Here is a 19,090-nt window from a genome sequence, read left to right as displayed (position 1 = left end):
CTGACCATAAGAAGGCAGATGTGAAGACCACATGCAGGCCGCCTTCGACCAGAGCAAGCCTGAACAAGCACCCCATTAAGGACTGGGCGCTACAGCCTCGACCAGGTGCTGCCAACACCTATATGCTTTCCTGCAGAGTGCTGCAATGGATATTTAAGGCTGAATTTGCATCAACCATCACCTTGTCTGTTAGCTCTCAGATTGTTCCCAGTAAAGCGTGTTTCCATATCGTCACGCCAGCCGTGACGGAAACGGCACCAGTGCTTTTAAGAACTGCAAGTTTCTCTAGTAATGGCTGGAACTAATGCGCTTAATCAAAATCTTATTGGCTGGCACTCACATGCTATCGTCCCTGTTTTGATTTCAGCAATCGATTCCAGCGAACGAGACTATGTGATTAATGAGGCCAGCAGTTCAATCGTCCTTAGAGTGTTTTATATTATTAGTAGCAGTAGAATTCATAGTAGTTTTGTCATCTTATCAATTTCTTTTTATAGAAACACTAAATGACAAACAATATCTTAAGCGCCACCCTTCAGTCATCTATCATCATGTAAGGCTGAATTATCATAATATCACATTATAATGCTTGACTGACTGATGCCACACATTATTTATTATATCATGTGGATACTAAGTCCTTTAAAGTCTTACTGACCTTCAACTGTCAAAATAGATACAGGTTTATGGTAAAAACTCTGTGAAGGTAAACAGCTGGGAAAGAAATGGCATGTTTATATTAGATCTGTGTGGCAGCAGTGTAATATACAGCAAATAAATCAATAAATCACCGCTGTCCCGTCTCCTCTGAGACTCTAAACATCAGTCCTGTGCTCATCAGCGCAGCCAAAGATAAAATAGATAGTATGCTTTGCTAAAACTTTCACCATGGTGTTACTACTGATACATTATTACCTCTTTGCTAAAACATAGTAATATGTTTGGTAATATTATAATACGATCCCCTTTTGTATATCATCAGGGAGCAAAATCTGTCACACTTTATTTTCCCACACCTGCAGAGAAAAGGGTTACCAAAAATTTTTACCTTAACTTTTTCATGTTTTTGGGTTTTGTGGGTTGGTAGATGCACTGGGGACACAATTATAGCACTTAAACACGGAAACGTGGAATAGTTTGCAAGAAATTGAACAGAAACGCAACGAGGTTGTAAAAGCTCTGGACTAGTGAGTCAATGATTTAACCTTTTTAATGTCCTGACAACCTCGGTTCAATCAATCAATCGATTTTTGAGCACAATAAAAACAACCGTAGCTGACCGCTGTGACTTACGGACTCTACTAAAAAGACATAGAAATAGATTTTAAAAAATAATAATGACTACAGTGCGCTAAAAGAAGAAAATCGAGAGGAAAAGGAACACTGGATAAATGACACATCCTTGTACTCTATAAGGTTTGGAAGAAAGGTACGTTTTTAGTTTGGTTTTAAAAGATCACAGAGATATTCAGAGCCGCTTCCACTCAGAGCTTTAAAACAAACAACCAGTGCAAAGAGCATATATGCACGGGACATATGATCAAATATGCCAGTCTTTTTCATCCGAAGCGATTTATAGGTGTTTCTCCAATTGTTATCAGCCTCAGTGGTGTATTAAAACATCTTGAGACGTGTAACTTAAAAGTAATTTAAAAAAAAAAAAAAAAACACTGACATCTAGACAACTCTTAGACTACGAAATAAGTCATCCTTGCAGCACTCTGTTATTGTCTTTTTTGATTGACAGCTAGTGGTCGAGAGTCATTTTTCTCAACCAGAATCAAGTCAGAATGATTTACAAAAGCTGTACTTTGTGAGCATTACTGTACTGCATTTTGACCGACAGACGGCCGTGTCAAGTTATGGGTGTATGGGCTGATGGCGGCCGGGTTTGTCGTGATCCTCCTCCTCATCATCATGTCCTTCCTCCTGTGGTGAGACACGGCTTCACTAGTTTAATGTTCTTCCTATTCTCTCTTCTCACATTAAAACAATCAGGGTCCTAATCACCCTCCCCCGTCGGTTTATTTTGCTATAACGACTGCCTGGCTGAACATTGTCTCTAAAAGTGACAGCTGGCATGCGTCTCGTGTATAAAACGTGGCTGTCTATGTTCTGCACTCTAGTGGTGATAGTTCAGACCGCAACGCGTTGTTGTGCGAGCTTACGCGTATGCTGGTGTGCTTTACCTTTCAGTAAAAACCCGGAGGACAGTCCCGGCAGCAGTCCGCAGAAGGCGCTGGCTCTAGCGTACGACGGGGACGTGGACATGTGAGCCCACCGTGGGTACGCAATGCTGAAACATGCTCACAACGCACGTCTGGCATCTTTCAGAGCGCAACATAAATGTTTACGGCAGCGCACGAGCTGAGCACGACAGATAGCCAGGCCAGAGACGGCGCTGACCGGATGTTTAAACGACACTAAGACTAAAAGCGAGGCTGTCTGTGGAGGAACTGTTGAGGAGCTGCACAGAGGAAAATGTCATGCAGCCAGAACTGAACGCGGCATACGGTTACCATAGCTCGAGTGTGTGTGTGTGTGTGTGTGTGTGTGTGTGTGTGTGTGTGTGTGTGTGTGTGTGTGTGTGTGTGTTCATTCATGAGGGTGCCCATCATGAGGAAATAGTCCTGTTCGTCTTAAAGGAATCGTTCACTCATTTTGTTTTTGTTTTATTTTTCTTTCATTTCAAATCTGTATGACTTTCTATCTCCTGTGAACGCAAAAAGAGAATTTCACTTTAAAAGAGGCAGTTGTATAAACTACTTTTATGATGATTTTGTGATGTTTGTTTGTTTGTTTTATCCACATTCAGTGTAAATGTGTAAAAAAGAACAAACAGACCATCCTTGAAACATTTAATTAAAAGTCTTTATATGTTCTGCAGAAGGAAGAAAGTCATATAATTTTGCAATCACATAAGACGGATAGCAGAATAGTCTTTTATTATTATTATTATTATTATTAATTTATTTACTTATTTTTGTGTTACTACGCCTTTAATGATCCTTAAAAGGGATGGTTTCTGATGCACTACATTAGTGCCATCTTAAGTGCCATATTTTTCATTTATTTATGTTTTAAAACCTACATAGCCTTTCAGATAGCCTCCTTATTATGTGTAAAAAGTTCTTTTGAATTCACCCTGATAAGCTGCATTTAAACGCTTTATTATCCTTGTGACATGTTCTTTTGTAAATGTGTGTGCTGTGAATATTTTCTATCTGTGTCTTCAAGTGGTTTATAAATAAATCTGGATCTCAGAGAGGAATCTTATATTTAGATAAGGGACGCTTCGTGCGGGAGGCTGTTTGAGATTTCTCTCCATCTTTGCGGTTCTGGGACTGTGCTGCTGTCATTTGTGATCAGTATCAATACGCTGAGCCAGATTCTATGGGCCAAGCTCAGATTGTCATATTCCTCTCATGAATTGTAATTAGGATGTGCATTAGTTACAACAGATGAGATCAAATAAGGGAAAACGCAGGTGCCACACTGGTGTTGTATTTAGGTGCATGGGCCAGTAGGTGGCAGTAGAATACAATTATAGAAACCCTAAGTGCTAGGTTGCTGCTTGATTGTGGTGTGCTGATATGATGCTCTATAAGCATAAAACATCTGAGTTTTAAGCATTAGTGATCGTGCAATTTATAATTAACTGGAGCATATTTAATGCAAAAAATCAGCTTTTGTTATGAATATTAACAGAACTGTGTAAAATAAACAAAATTTTATTTTTAAATAATTTTATTATATTAAAGATTAAGGTAATATATTAATTTAATTTTAAATCACCCTTCAAATAAAAATATAGCAATTAAAAAAAATACTATATGCATCTGTGAATTCTAAAAATCATGTTTTGCAGCTTAGTTTTCACATCACCTTGTTTTTTTTCTAAAATATCTAACAAATTTTTTTTTTTTACATTAATTACATTAATACGGTTATATTACTGATTCGAACCCATGATTTCCATTGAACAAAAAATAGGCTTTTATACAAGGAATATTGCACACTGGTACTGATTCATCAGACATGTCTTCACAAGTTTAACGTCAGTGTCGCCAAATGTAAACGGTGGTTTAACGTTTAAAAAAATGCAACTGTTTATTTTTGCATCAGCTGTTACTTTAAAAGTGCCTATAACATGTATATCTTGGCCTCTGGTGGGTGAACCACCAAGCCAAGGGAGAGAAAAAAAAAACAAAACAAAAGGTTTTGCAATCTTTTTAGCCTCTGCATGCTATTAAATACTGGATTGTTGGCATAAATGCATGACAGAGAAATTCAATCAGCAAATGTGATTGATTTGGAAAGTTGTTGACCGAGCGAGGTGTTTGAGCGAGTTTTCTTCACACCTCACTTTGCATCAGGTCACTGATAAGGTTTTCCAACAGCCCAGATTTCGAAATTGGATTCATTGATTTACGAGGGGAGGTAAACGACTTTTTACTACTCTCAAAGGAAAATATTGTAGGTTATTTGGACCTTGAATTATTTTCTGTCTAGCTAAATTCAGCCAAAGATGATCAAATTACCCATTATAGGCAAATGGGCGGCCCACAGCAGCAGTCTTTTTGCATCAAAATGTATTTTGTCTCTCGCAATCTGGTTACTGTTGAAGGACGACATCAATTTTACATGTCCGTTTTTTGCGACACTGGATCAGATGTTCTGAGGCCTTTTTTGTAGATATGTGGTTGTTTTAGACACAGTTTACTAATTTAATTTAGTTTTCGGTCAAAAGAAGACCTCTCATCTCCTCATTCCTCTACTCTCGTACCCTCCCCTCCTTTTCGCTCCTCTATCAGTGAAGAAGTGCATTAGAGAGCTCTCGTTCTCGCTCGTGTCTCTGTGCGCCTTATCAGATGAGATAAGCTTGAGTGCTGAGGTTCTAATAGGGTTCCAGCCCAGCGGGATTCTCCTCACGTGCCCAAGAACAACAAACACATACATCACTGCACCTCGAGATCAGCTCCACTCCACAACAACACAGACGCTGCCCAAATCAACCACTTTCTTAGGCGCCGAGATCCCAGTTTACTGAAAGCATCTGAGGTTGCCCAGCATTTGCATTTAAAGGGATAGTTTACGTTCAAAAATTTTAATTCTGGCATAATTTACTCACCCTCAGATCACTCCAAACCTGACTTTTTTCCATGTCGGCATGTGCACTTTGACCGAAATCGATGCACTGTTTGTCACCGATTCAGCGTGAGCTGCGCTAACAAATATAAAATGTTACAATGCCAACACTGGTGCCTTAAATCATTGCGAGCGGTTTGTAATCGTGCCGTTCCACGATTGCTCACGTGCAAAAACACCTCTGACAGTTTTTTAGAACATCTTATAAATCCTAATTTTGTGATAAAGCTGCAATTTATGGTTTTCATCTTTGTTGTTTTTTTACTCATTCTAGTCCCTATACATTTTAAGTACGCGTTTTTACAGAAGAGCCGCATGGGTTAGAAACGACATGAGAGCGAGTCAATGACAGAATTATCATTTGTGGGTGAATTATTCTTTTAAAAGCGTGTCTTATTTGTTTAGCCGTTTGCCAGCTCCCCCAAACTCACACTATTGGTTAAATCGGAGTTGCTGTGTTGGGACTGACAGAGCACTCGAACAAACAAGGTTTTAAAGAAGCCACGGAGCTACAGTGAAGAAAAAGCGTTTATCGTCTAAAACATTGATATTTTCCATAAAGTGCATAAAACATAAAAACACAAAAAAAAAGGTCTGCCCCGGCAACAACAAGCTTTACCTTACGCTTTCCAGAGGCCAGCTCACCTTCCAAATATTAGTAAACCATTATAAAACACAAATACTAAGTGGAAGGCCGGTAATGAGAGAGATAAAAGAAAGTGGCAGAGCGAAGAAAAAGAAGAGTGTTGGCAAAGATAACTCCCGTCTCTTCATTACTCCCTTCTCTCTTTCATTAAAAGCCTTTTCCAGCTCCTCTGCCCCCGGCTGAAGACTCTGAAGAGAAAGTGTAATTGTGCATGGGAAATTAAGTCTGCGACTTGCGACGCTATTTAAAATACTGAGTCCCCAAGGGTAAGGAAGTCTGCTAGAAAATGACAACCAGTCTTGAGAAAGCTACTTGAGAACTCTAGCATGTCAAGCTCCTCGTGACTTAGTAGTGGAAGTAGTTTACTAGAAAATGAAAATTCAGCCGTTGTTTACTTACCCACATGTTGTTGTATGGCTTGCTTTCTTCCAAGGAGCACAAAAAACATCATGGCAGCTGTTGTGAATTTACTGAAATTGACTTCAAATGACACTAGTATCTCGAAAGTTGTTAAAAATGAGACATGGACTGTATATATTAAACTATGTCTTAATATGATAGTTTTATGTGAAAAACAGACCTTAATTTGAGTCCTTAGAAATTTCTTGACAGAAATAGATCTCCTGAGTGAAATAGCAATGACATTTCTTCTTTTCGGTTAGACCGTTTCAATGAATCTCTTGATCCATTTGACAAAACTGGTCTGGAGTTGATTTATAATAATAATTTGCATTTCAAAGAGTTATTTGGGGTGTGGGGAAATTAAATGCATTGTAGTATGCAGAGTGGTCTTACATATGAAGTAGACTCACTCCCTCGGTCGAAGTCGAGGAGTGGAGGGTCTGGACATATTATCTCCATCCAATAAACGAAGTGGAATGCATCAGGATTCCACAAATAAAAGTGTGTGTGTGTGTGTGTGTGTGTGTGTGTGTGTGTGTGTGTGTGTGTGTGTGTGTGTGTGAGTGTGTGTGTGTGTGTGTGTGTGTGTGTGTGTGTGTGTGTGTGTGTGTGTGTGTGTGTGTGTGTGTGTGTGTGTGTGTGTGTGTGTGTGTGTGAGTGAGTGTGTGTGTGTGTGTGTGTGTGTGTGTGTGTGTGTGTGTGTGTGTGTGTGTGTGTGTGTGTGTGTGTGTCTAAAAGTGAAGTGAAACAAGTCTAAATGATTCATTCACGAATCAGACTCATCCAGTTCTCAAATTCAACATACATTGCCACTTCTAAGTCTCGAGAACCTGATCAGTAAACAAATTATGCTTTTTCAGATCTTTTAAATTAAACAATGAATCAACTGAATCACAGAACTGAGCACAATTATTTATTTACAGATTAAACTCACTCACTTCTGACGTTGTTTACGTGGTTTACTTGCAAATTGACTCGAGAACTGAATCAGTGAACAAATCATTCATTTATTTGGCCGATCTTAATCTCTAATTTAACCCAATTCATTCACAGGGTTTAGGATTTGATCCTACGACTTCAGAGTATACTTTTATGAGACTTTATAAAGTTTGACTTCCTGGACCTTTGTCCAAGCCATTGATGCTCTTACTTAAACACACCGCCAGCAAGTTGTTGTTTTTTTCCATCATTAGTGGAAAAAGAAGTGCATCATCACATTTTTTTCTGTAGCAGAAGCATGAATAACAAAAACTACTCGTCTTGATGACAGATTGCTTTAAAACTGCTGTGTTTTCTCCCCCAATCAAATCTCGCATTTGTTCTCTTGTGGTAATTTTAATCAGTTAGTCTGGCAGAGTTCACAGGCCAACATTTTCCCTTGGGATCAATAATCGTATTGATGACAGTCCCGATAGAGGCAGTTCAAGCAACCCGTCTCCACAGAGCCACATCGATTTCATTTTCTGCAATCCATTCGAATCAGGTGGCTGCCAAACGCCATTGTGTTTCACCTCGCAGCAGACAGGCATTATCAATCACACACAGAGAATGGCCTGTCCGATCAGGCCAGAGTTATGTGCAGTCGGTCTTTCTCAGGGACATTGTCCCAGGCGTCCGCTCTTGAGAGATGAGATACACTGGGGTGCTTTACACAAATGCCGTCAGGTTGCAGTGCAGCTGTTGTGTGCTGGCCATAGGCAGAGGTGTTCAATCTCTTGCCAGACTTATGCAGCATGATGGTGGCAGAATCTCTCGTCTTGTTTTGCAAAATCTGACCTGTGCTGATTAGATTTAACTGGACAAATGGTATATTTTGTCTTGTATTATATCCTCTTAATTCTTTTATAAATATGTGTATGTGTGTGTGTGTGTGTGTGTGTGTATACAGTCATGGCCAAAAATATTGGCACCCTTGGTAAATATGATCAAAGAATTATGTGAAAATTAATCCGCATCTAACCTTTCATTGGATAATAAGAATTTAAAATAGGGGAAAATATTGACATTTAATATACTGTTTATACAATATATACATTATTTATAATATTTCTCATTTTAATCCTTGTTTTAGCAATTTTCTTGTGCACTTTTGTCTTTTTTGTAAGCGTTCTATTTAGCTTTAATTATTTTTTCTTGTTTAAGTCATTTTAGTACTTTTAATCAGGGGGTTTTTTTGTGTCTTTGCATACTATTATAGTTCTTGTTAAGTATATTAAATTTAATTTAATTTGTATATATTGTGCTTACATTTTAATTTTAAGTCTTTTTGTCATTTCAAAAATATGTTTATGTAGTTTATCTTTTTTTATTACTAGAAATTAAAATATATTAGGTTTGGGTTTTTTTTATATGTAATGAAAATGCTTTCTATACTTTTAGTTTCAGTAACAATTATAACATTGCCGCTTATAGATTTTGTTTTATATTTATATATGTTTTTAATATATATATATATATACCTTGTCTTTTTTAATTGGGAGCACTTTATTTACAGTACATGTACTTAAATGTAGTTAGATATAGGGATAGGTTCAGGGTTAGTACCTAGTTATTACTTAGTTATTTTAATTGCTACAATAAGTGCATAGCACGTTCAGGAATAGGACTGTAAAATAACATGCTACCGTTTTGTGTTTAATTTTTAGTTAACACTAACAACACTGTTTCATACCACACAGACATTACTGTGGTTATATGTGCACAACGAAAGAACATTTCCAGACACTCAAAATTATTTGCAAACACTTTCAATCAAATATTTTTTAAACAATTTTTTTATTGAAATCCACTTTCCTAAATAAGCTCTTTCATATTTCTCTTATCGTTTTTTGATTTAACTTCAGACCAGAGGACATGATGAAGCTGTCTTCTGGTCTTTATTAATGGACATTCTGCGGTATCACAGCCCTAGGCAAAAGAGGGAACTCAGATGCAGCACTCGATGCCATGTGAAGTGTTTCACATCTAAAATGTATCGCCGGACCGCCTCTTTGTCAATAATACCTGCCAATGTGAATGTCAGGGCGACGTATGACAATCCATTAGACACGGCAGCAGTAGCCTGACCTGTGGCATCGCATTCAGTCACTGCAGCCTGCTGTCATTTCTTTTTGGTCTCCAAAGAAATATTCGGAATGGAGTGTTAACCCTGGATCATAAAACACGAGAGACTGCCATGGGCCATTTTGACATCAGCCTCAGATAAAGCTCCTCAGACACGTGTAGCTTCGTGAAAACCCACAATCTGCGGTATGAAATGAGAGCGTGAGATGCTCTTTTTTTTTCATTTGCCGTGTTTATTTGGTTTTGGGGTAAAATGTGTCCTCGACAGGTTGCAGTGTGATTCACCTTAAAATTCAGTTCTGCCGCTGGGAGTTTAAAGTAAGTGCTCCAGCCTAATCTTAATTAAAGGGCTCGATGGCAAAAAGGCAGGGCTGAGAAATCCTGCAAAAACAGATTCGTTCACAAGAAGAGAGAGAGAGGGGGGGGGGAGAGAGAGAAGAGAGAGAGACAATAGGTTCCTAAATCCCATGCCGGATTGATCTTCCAGCTTGTGGTGTTGGGAGTTCTGTAATTATGGCTGAACTGAGTCCTTGACCCACTTTTGCAGTCTTATCTCTCTCCCTCTTTCTCGTTTTCTTTCTTTCTATCTGCCTTTCTTTCCCTCGGTCTCTCACTCTGTATTCTTCCTGTCTTTCGTGCCGTCTTTCTCCTACTCGCTAAACTGCTGAAGAAGTGCATGTGAGTAGAAATAGCCTTGTAGATGCTGTTATGTGAGACGGAGATGGCCGAGTGCCCGGGGTGTTTAAACTGCGAGAGCGGGGAGAATTACTCTCCTGCTCTCTCTCAACACCACGTTTGGCACCTGAGGCCTGCCCTGGCAAAGCACCTCATCGCCCCCCCCTCTCAAACCCAGACACAATTCAGCACGCCACTGCAATCCGCTTGGTAATGCGGGACCTCAAACACCGCTGGCTGCAGGGAACCGTTGGCCATCTAATATTTCATTTGATCCATTTCTTCTTGGAGATGAGAGTGGATAGTCTTGCTCGGGGCGATGTTTGGTGGTAAAGACGTTCTCTTTTAATACTACACAGCAAATGTGCCGAGACAGAAGACTCGGCTCATCTTTATTCCCTGGCCGAAGCGGGATGGGCTGAAGGGGTGAAACGCTCGAGTTTAACTCTCAACCTCATTTCACGTGTTATACTGGATAATTTTTATGGCGTCGCAGAGTTTATGATTTAGAACGATGTTGGAAAAAGCTTTATAAAACACCAAGGTGTCCCACTGCCGTGTTTAATTTCTAGCAGCAAATGCATATCATTTGCTTGAACATAAAATCTGTGAATCTCACGAAAACATGTCCAGGTCAAATATAGGATAGAAAGTAATTAGAAAAATTTTATTAGAAAGATCAAATCCAGAAGAACTGTGGCAACCAATATGGCCTCCAATATGCTTCAAGAATGCTTTTAGAATTTATATATATATTATAAAACAAAAGATATATATTTTATAGTAGGGACCAATTATTAACTACTTATTAATACGCATATTGCTAGAACTGGGCCTTAAAATAAAGTGTGAGCCAATTTATTTTTATTTGGGAATGAAAATGAATCTGGACATGTTACGTTTCAATCCTAAACATTACTCTGATTTGTATAAAACAATATTTTTTTGTTAACACTAGAGCATTGTAACTAACAGATTGAGCAGAGTTTTCACATTCAGGTTGCCAAGGTAATCAACAGGCGAAGACTGCTCAGCTCCAGGAGCCATACATCACTGTCACCCGACCGCTCCTATCCATGACGACCGTTCCAATGCACTATCACAGCTCCTCAACCTGGATGCTAATCACATCTACATCCTCCGTCTGCACATGGCCTTGAATGCATCCGCGTCGTTGTGTTTTCTTTAGTCCCTTTATTTAGGTTTAATGATTTTTATCTCACAAAGAAAGCGTATTTCTATAGGACCCTGAACCGACGGCAAAATTAGAATCAGTCATAATGAATAGTAGTTGTATTTCTGTTCATCTTACCTCACGTCTTGCCTAACTCTGGCTGGCTCGTGATAAACTGCCTGCAATGTTCCTCATTTGTAAGTCGCTTTGGATAAAACCATCTGCAAAATAAATAAATGTAAATGCAAATGAAAATACTTCCCTTTCTCTCTTCATCCATTGGGTCTCATGACAGTATAAAAGTTGTTCGAACGGCTCTGGCAGAAAAAAGCACCTTGCATTTTCCTCTGTGTGGACATTGACAGCACCATTTATTCTCTGCTGATCGTGCTGATACGAAGCCTGATGTTACTGCTGTTTTCGAGGCATCATGCAAAATTCCTTTGCTAAGAAAAAGCACCTTGGAGTGCAAGTCCGTCCGTGAGATAAAGATGCCTGGGCTGTGGGAGAGATATTTTTAAATCTATGTACATAGACTGTTGTTTTTAATTTTATTTTGACAACCACAAACCAGCAAAGACATACTAACCTTTCATGAGTGCATTCAGTTTATTGCACATACTTTCTTCATTGGCAGAACTTTATTTCTAAATCCATTTACACTGTAACAAATACATACTCCTAAATTGTAATTTTTTTTTTTTTTTTTACTGGAGTACTTTTAAATAAATTACAGTGTTAATTCAATGTCATACTTTGGTTTCTTTGTCATTATTTGTGAAATTTACTAGCAGGGTTAATGTTAGTAAGTAAGGGTTTGGGTTCAAGTTCTTTGTTCGTGTTTGTTTTGCTGCTTGATGACACTGGTGTGTCCTATCATGTTATTTTTATGTATTATTTTCATTTTGAACACACCGGTGTCTTCTAGGCTTACTTCTGCGGAAATATGTGGATACAGGTGGAGCTGGGGAAGTTGGAGAGTATTCAAGTATTTAAATATTCAGCAGCAAACTCATTGACCGCTGATAGAAAAAGAACCAATCAGCTGTGCCGTGTAATAATGATGTCATTATGTTAGATTTAGTTAGACCTATTGGACCATTTAGAATACGGATAAATGAAAATGTATTGTTGCTAAGAAAGACAGGGCTATAAATACACTCTATTTGTTGGAAGCACAAATTAAATATAACTTTTCATCCAATGAAAATTCTGTCATTAATTACTTAAGCGCAAAAATACCCTCCACAATGGTAGGACGCCGCTGCAGATGAGGAGAGAATTGTTAAATAAAGTTGTTATTTTTGTCTTCGCTGTGCAATTTCTGTGAAACTATTCTCGTAGCTCCAAAAAGTTGCAGTTCAACCCTGATGTCAAGTGGACTATTTCACCGAAGTCCTTGCTATGTTTCTGAACCTGGAAGCATTTGGAGTCGGAGGGTGAGAGGGCTCTTGGATCTCATTAAAAATATCTTAATTTGCGTTCTGAACATAAGCGACAGTCTCACAGGTCTGGAACCACACGAGGGTGAGTAATTAAAAACATTTTTGGGTGAGCTATCCCTTTAAGACTACTTTTGAACACGACTTCCTTATTTCTATTTCTCATTTACAAGTTTTTATTGACTAGTCTCATTCAATGAACTGCAAGCGTTCGATGCCTTTCAGATTTATTTAAATAATATATTAATTATTATTGAGCTTCTTGCGGAAAGGCATTGTAATTCTAAATCAATCAGAGCATCAAGGAAATGCCACTTAATTAATCTTTCCGCTTCATTAGATTTTCCGATCATAATTAAATGATTAGTAGATATGAACTTTGTATTCAAGCGTTCCACTCATGCATTTCTCCGCACTGAAAATTAAAACGGCACAATGATCTCATATGATTGGGGGGAAATTGAGGACTCGGGGCTTGAGTGTTTCTTGAGATAATATTAGATGAAATTCGTAACTGTGAGTGTGTGTTTTGCGGGTATGTGCGCAAATGGCTAAAGTGTCGTTATTTTTAGGAAATTTCGTGTGGTACGGCACGGAGTCTCCAATCTGGTGCTTTCGCAGCCCCCCGTGAGCAGCCGCTCTCTCCACAGAGACACCCTTAGCTTTTCCCGTTCCTCTCGCAGGGTTTCGCGCGCACCGGAGTGTGCCCTGCAGCCACGGTGTCTGAATGTCACAGGAAAATTAAAAAACTTCTATTGTACCTCGGCCAAGGGCCTGAATCTTAATATAGACCCTCGCTAAATCCAATACGCTGGAGATTATGACCAGGTGACGGGGTCAGTAAGTACTGATTAAAACCGAGGTCAGTAAAAGGTGGCCTTTGAAAAAGAGTGAAGAAGGAGAACAAAATACTCTTCTGAGGAGCTCTCTTAACAGACGCTTAAGGCTGCTCTTATGTCAAGCGCTGAGCTGTTGCTCGCGTTTCCTTCCCGTTTCATTCAACCCAGACCTGTAATAATTGCTCAGATATGTTTTGATGTCCTCTCTGGTCTGATATCGCTAGAAAGGTGTGAAATAAAAATTGCAGAACTGAGTGGCGTAGTATAAGCTACACTTGATTTCTCTGCATATAGAGATATCGGATGATGTTTGTATGTTGACTCAAGGACTCGATAAAGAAAACACCCTGTTTAAACATTTTCACAGCAGACAAATCAGCCGTTGTTTGTGACTTCGTCGATAAGTGTTGCTATTAGCAAAAATTCGACTTTTAGTGTAAAGATTAGTGTAATGATTACCTGTGAAGCGTCACTGATAGCTAATGACCTTCCATAAAAGACCATCCACAAATACGCATTCCTTCTGCTTTTGTTTTCTACAAGATAAGACATACGGTAACATCATTTTAGGTGTTAAGTAGGTTAAGTTCAATTTGGAGTTAAATACCATCATTTCGTTAACTGATATAATGTTAATATACCAACCTACTGAGATCAGATGTTCACCTTCGAAAAACACTGCTAACCACCAAATGCAGGTGGTGGTGAGAAACTGGCGTGATGAACCGGAACGCATCACAAGTTTATAAATATGAATATATATAGAAGGTGTTCAGTGTCATTCACACAAGCACTAAACACCATCATGGTGAGACTCATTAAACTGAAATATGCAATAAACATTCATTTAACAACATTACATCTAACACACAAGCCTAATAAACATAGCTAATACGAAGAAGCATCAAATTAAAACAAAATGTGAAATGCAATGCAAATTTACATTTTTTTCCCTGTAGATTTTACAGGAATTTACCATTAATCATTCAACAGGTTTTTACCGTAGCATTTTCACAGTATTTTACCGTTAAAAATCAAATATCATGACATAATCTTAGTTTGATTTTAGTAATTGTAGTAACTAGTATTTCAATGAAATTATGGCGTTTCTATATCACCTGTCATATTATGTTTAAGCTATAACTTCAATGACAAAACGTTTACAGTTTATAAAACAGAGTGGCCAACGTTATAACAATAGGATATTAGCATTAATAAACAGCATCACTTTATATAATTCTTATAATGAAAGCAATTATAAGTAATTTGAATATCCATATTCCATAATTTGAGAAGTCTGACTGAAAGTTTTGCTTTGCTGCCAGTATGCAATTATTTAAGACATAAAATAATAAATAATAAAAAATAAAATAGCTACATTTGGTTTTTCATAACTGTGAAAACCCTTCTTCTTAAATAAAAGTTCTATTTAAAGCCACCTTGCAGACCCCGAGGACCCTTACAGTGGTTTGAGGGGTCCCCTAGTTACGAACCGCTGATACTAAAAAAAACAAACAAAAAAAGCACAATTGTATTAATTAGTGTAGTTTTTGAGGCAAACTAACAAAATGGAGGAAATGGCACAGAATTAAAAATATGTGGCCGTTGTTTGATGACTAACTGTTCAAGCCCTTAAATTAGCCTCGCGCGTTGCCGAAGTACTTTTCACCTCATATCACAGGAAAGCTTGTGAGGTAAAAACGGCTTTTCATCCGTTCCCTCCTTCACGAGCCCGTGAAAACACGGTGATTTCTCATTCCAAAAACACAAATTTAGATATAAGTACAAAAAGAGCTTTAAACCGCGCTGTCAACGGCGGAGATGAAAGGGAGTAACGCGTCGGAAGCCTGTCAAACCGGTGACATTCCCGCGTTATCTGCACAGCGCGAGCTGCTGGAAACGCGGGAATCGCGTGTCTGCTGACCGATTCGCCGCCTCGCGCTCCCCTCCTTTCTGTCCTTTCTTCTGACAAGCAGTGGGAGAGAAAGGAGGAACAGAGAGAGACGATGATGTGTTTTTCTTCTTCTTTTTCTGTTTCTGAGGCGAAATAAGGATAATTTCTTGGAAACCCAAGACAAACAATGTGGTTTTGTGCGGCGCTGTGTGTCTGTACATTTTCTCTGAGGCCTTATCATTAAGGCTAATGTTGATTAACTTCTTACAGTTCTCTCCCCACGTCCCCCCCGCCCTCTCTTAAGCTGTGTGCATTTGGCAATACATTCCTCCTAATTAAACCAATGTCTTCCCAAGCTTTTGTGCTTTTGTTGATAATTGTGTGTTTTTGAAATAGCCAGCCTGACAGAAGTCTATGAAATATCTCTGTGCAGACAGGCTTCAAAATGTTGCTATCTGCGCTCTCTGTTACTCTCTCTCTCTCTCTCTCTCTCTCTCTCTCTCTCTCTCTCTCTCTCTCTCTCTCTCTCTCTCTCTCTCTCTCTCTCTCTCTCTCTCTCTCTCTCTCTCTCTCTCTCTCGGAGTGGGATATATACACAGCTGGTATATGCAGAAGACCGTTGAAGCATGAAACCAACCTTTATAAAATGTTATATCACTGCACACATTCCTGGTACTTTTCACCTCAATAAATTTTCAATGGTCACATGAAGGTGCCTGCAGCAGCACAGGTCATCATCTGAATGAGCGATCCGACATAAAATGAAATAGCATACAAGCAGAGCTTCCTTTTAATAACGCTCTGGGAACTTTTCGCTGACCTACGCACACAGGAACACACAAATTTGCAAACGCTTATCTCTTACGTTCACCGAGGCTGCGTTCGTAAAATTTATCCCTGTTAGGGCAAGGCTGGGTTTTCAACATCACTACTCCCGTCTTCAGCGTATCTAATTTTCTAATATCAATAGCGAATAATCGAACCATTATTTTATATGCTTCTTTTATTGCAAAATATTTCGATTTTTTCGATTCATCAAACTGCCTTGAAAAAATACATCTGTGAAAACTGATTTCCACAATGATAATATAAGGATCATTATTAATAACCGGGCCCCAGTAATAGCCAGCTAACCAAGAATTTGGTGACTGCTGAAAATTCAGCTTTGCCACCACTAAATTGCTATTTAATATATAAGATATAACACCGATAGCAAACTGAAATTGCAATATTTTAATATAACTGTTTTGATAGGCTAAGAAGAATTCCAAAAACATTACAAAATCTTAATTATTATTATTATTACTTAATTATTTTTAATTGTTAATGTAAGTTATTTTAAATAACTAATTCAATGTGCAAAAAAGTTTGTTTGAGTTTATTTAGTGTGATTTATTTTTTAATTTCGACAGCATTATTATGACTCCACTGCATTTTTTCAGTTTCTTATCGTAAAACGAGAATTTAAGAGAGGACTTTGTATATTTTCATACTAATTCTTTTGATTCAGTTTCACTGAATTATAGTTAAAGAGTTAAAGAGTGCCGTCTGAAACTGTTAAAGTGAAATAACTGGACATGGACAAGAATATGACGGCACTCTTCAGTAGTATTTTTGATTATGGCCTTGTGATCATGCTGTGGAAACTGGAAACTCAGGAGAGAGGATATGAATGAATGTTTTGCTCAATAAAAGGTCTGTGCAGTTTGACTTTGTGGAATCCCTCTTGTAGACCGAGCGTTAATCACTTTTCTCTCTGTATCCTTTCCCCTGTATCTCTCTCCATCCTCCTCTCCGTTGCCAAAGGTTTTAAAACTCATTACTATTTCCCGGATTAGAATTCAGAACTCAAACAATGAAGTTAATTATGACAGATGATTACTGCTGTAAGAGCTCTGGAGTTCTTAAGACATCGGTTGCCAGGGGGTGCTTTGCAGGAGCGTGCTGCAACCCAAACCAGCTCAGCTAATCTGCTGTGAACTATTTTGCTTTTGTCAAAACAGGAGACAAAAAAATCTGTTAATAGTAGTGCATAATTAAAATGATATTTTATTCAAAATAAGTTGTCTGGAGAAGCTATGTCTAAAATCTCATTATTTTTAGGGTGCACTAATTAACCGGCAACCTCACATGGCATCTGAAAATTTCAGAAAAATTAGTCTATACTTTTTTTTTTTTTTTTTTTTGTGATTTGTTACCTGTTTTATATTCCACCCATTTGTTCAAATAAATAGCAACTTGGCACTGCATGCATCGCTGGTAATACCAGAAATGCTAGAAAACTCTGAATACTGTATTAATGCACTGATAATGCTTGTTTGATGCAGCATTTCCAGCTGATGAAACTGGCCAACAGTTTCCGTGTGTGTTAACGGCAGTACCTTACCAGAAAAAAACAACAACAACAACAACAAAAAAATCTCCATTATGATAAAACGTTCAAACTGTTATTGATGTAATAGCAACGCTGATGCTGAAAACCGTGATCAAGCATCTTTTGTGTCAGTCTCGTGCGCTCGCTACCTGACGGGGTATTTGTCTCATAATTGGGAGAGCCAGAGGGGCAAACTCAACATCAGAGCTGTTTCTCTCTCGTTGTCTGTCTTTCTCTCTCTTGTGCATCCTTCTTTTATTATTAACATTATTATTATTTCTTTTAATTGAGGGGGGGGAAGCTAAACTGGCAGCTGTGGATTACAAAAATGTCAGGTACTTCAGGGAACGGTTTTCATAGCCGTATACTTAAACTATGGTACATTCTGCTTTATTCCTTATCATATACTGAACCGCTATAATAATACATAAATTGTAACAATATTTTACAGTATGTAATGTCTATATTGCAAAAGGGTTTGGGGCACACCCTCTAATGAACAGGTTTGACTAGTCATTTTTTACAAAGATAAAATGATATTCTAGAGATTTATTCTAACATAACAAGGCAGACGCAATGTTTCTTTGTAAAGCAAAGATCAAAAAGAAATGAGTTATACTGATTATGTTTCCATCTTTGTTGTCACGGTTTTGGAAGTGCATTTTTCTCTTATAAAGACGGAGGTGTCCCAATACTTTTGTCCATATAGCATAGTACACTGGAAAAAAAAAGGAGAGTATGATTTACTTAAAAAAAAAACTATTTTCACTCAGAAAAGGCTAGAAAATTAAAAAAACATTTGCCAAGTAAAAGCCTATCCATAATTATAAGTTATGTTTACTTTGGAGTTCCCAGTAAATTTTATTGATTTAGTTTGTAAATTTTACTGAAGTATGGAAATTATTTTTAGCGTGGAAATGAACTTTGATTCACCCAAATTAAAAAAACAAAAAGCATACTTTTTGCACAGTTTATAAATGTAGCACTGGGAAAAAGAAATAGAAAAGGGTCCAAACAGTTGCTATAAAATTAAAAGCACACAATTCCCAAGAATATAGTTTTATTCTTAAACATAAAAATTTGTTCTCGTGGAAATTACTTAAGTAGTCAAGAGGTATGAACATTTTTATTCATTAGAGGGGGGTGTTCTAATACTTAATCTCTCAAAGTGCTTTTATTTTGAAGAGTAGTTCATATTGACTTGATTTGTTTAAAAGAAGTTTTACATGCAAAAATGAATAAACTAATTAAGGTTCAGAATTGTATTAAAGAATAATCATCTGGCTTATTTCAGACAAATACAATGGGAATTTTCTTAAAAAATGTCTTGCCCTTCCAAGCTTTATAATTTCAGTGAATTATGGTCAGAATTTTGACCATATGGTTTCTGCTCCACATGGAGGAAGGGCCTTCTGAGGTAACTGAGGCATTTG

The 19,090-nt window shown here is 37.9% G+C and overlaps 1 protein-coding gene across 1 annotated transcript in view; it reads left to right on the top strand.

Annotated features, from left to right (window-relative positions):
• thsd7bb (thrombospondin, type I, domain containing 7Bb) overlaps positions 1-2,648 on the top strand; it is a 47,175-nt gene extending 44,527 nt beyond the window's left edge. The window contains 3 exon segments of the mRNA XM_043252540.1: positions 1-105; positions 1,847-1,934; positions 2,197-2,648. Of these exon segments, the coding sequence (XP_043108475.1) occupies positions 1-105; positions 1,847-1,934; positions 2,197-2,275 (272 nt within the window). The 3' untranslated portion in view covers positions 2,276-2,648.
• The last annotated feature ends 16,442 nt before the right edge of the window (positions 2,649-19,090 follow it).

Source organism: Puntigrus tetrazona, chromosome 11 (assembly GCF_018831695.1).
Source record: "Puntigrus tetrazona isolate hp1 chromosome 11, ASM1883169v1, whole genome shotgun sequence".
NCBI lineage: Eukaryota > Metazoa > Chordata > Actinopteri > Cypriniformes > Cyprinidae > Puntigrus > Puntigrus tetrazona.
This window is presented reverse-complemented; position numbering and strand designations above follow the sequence as displayed.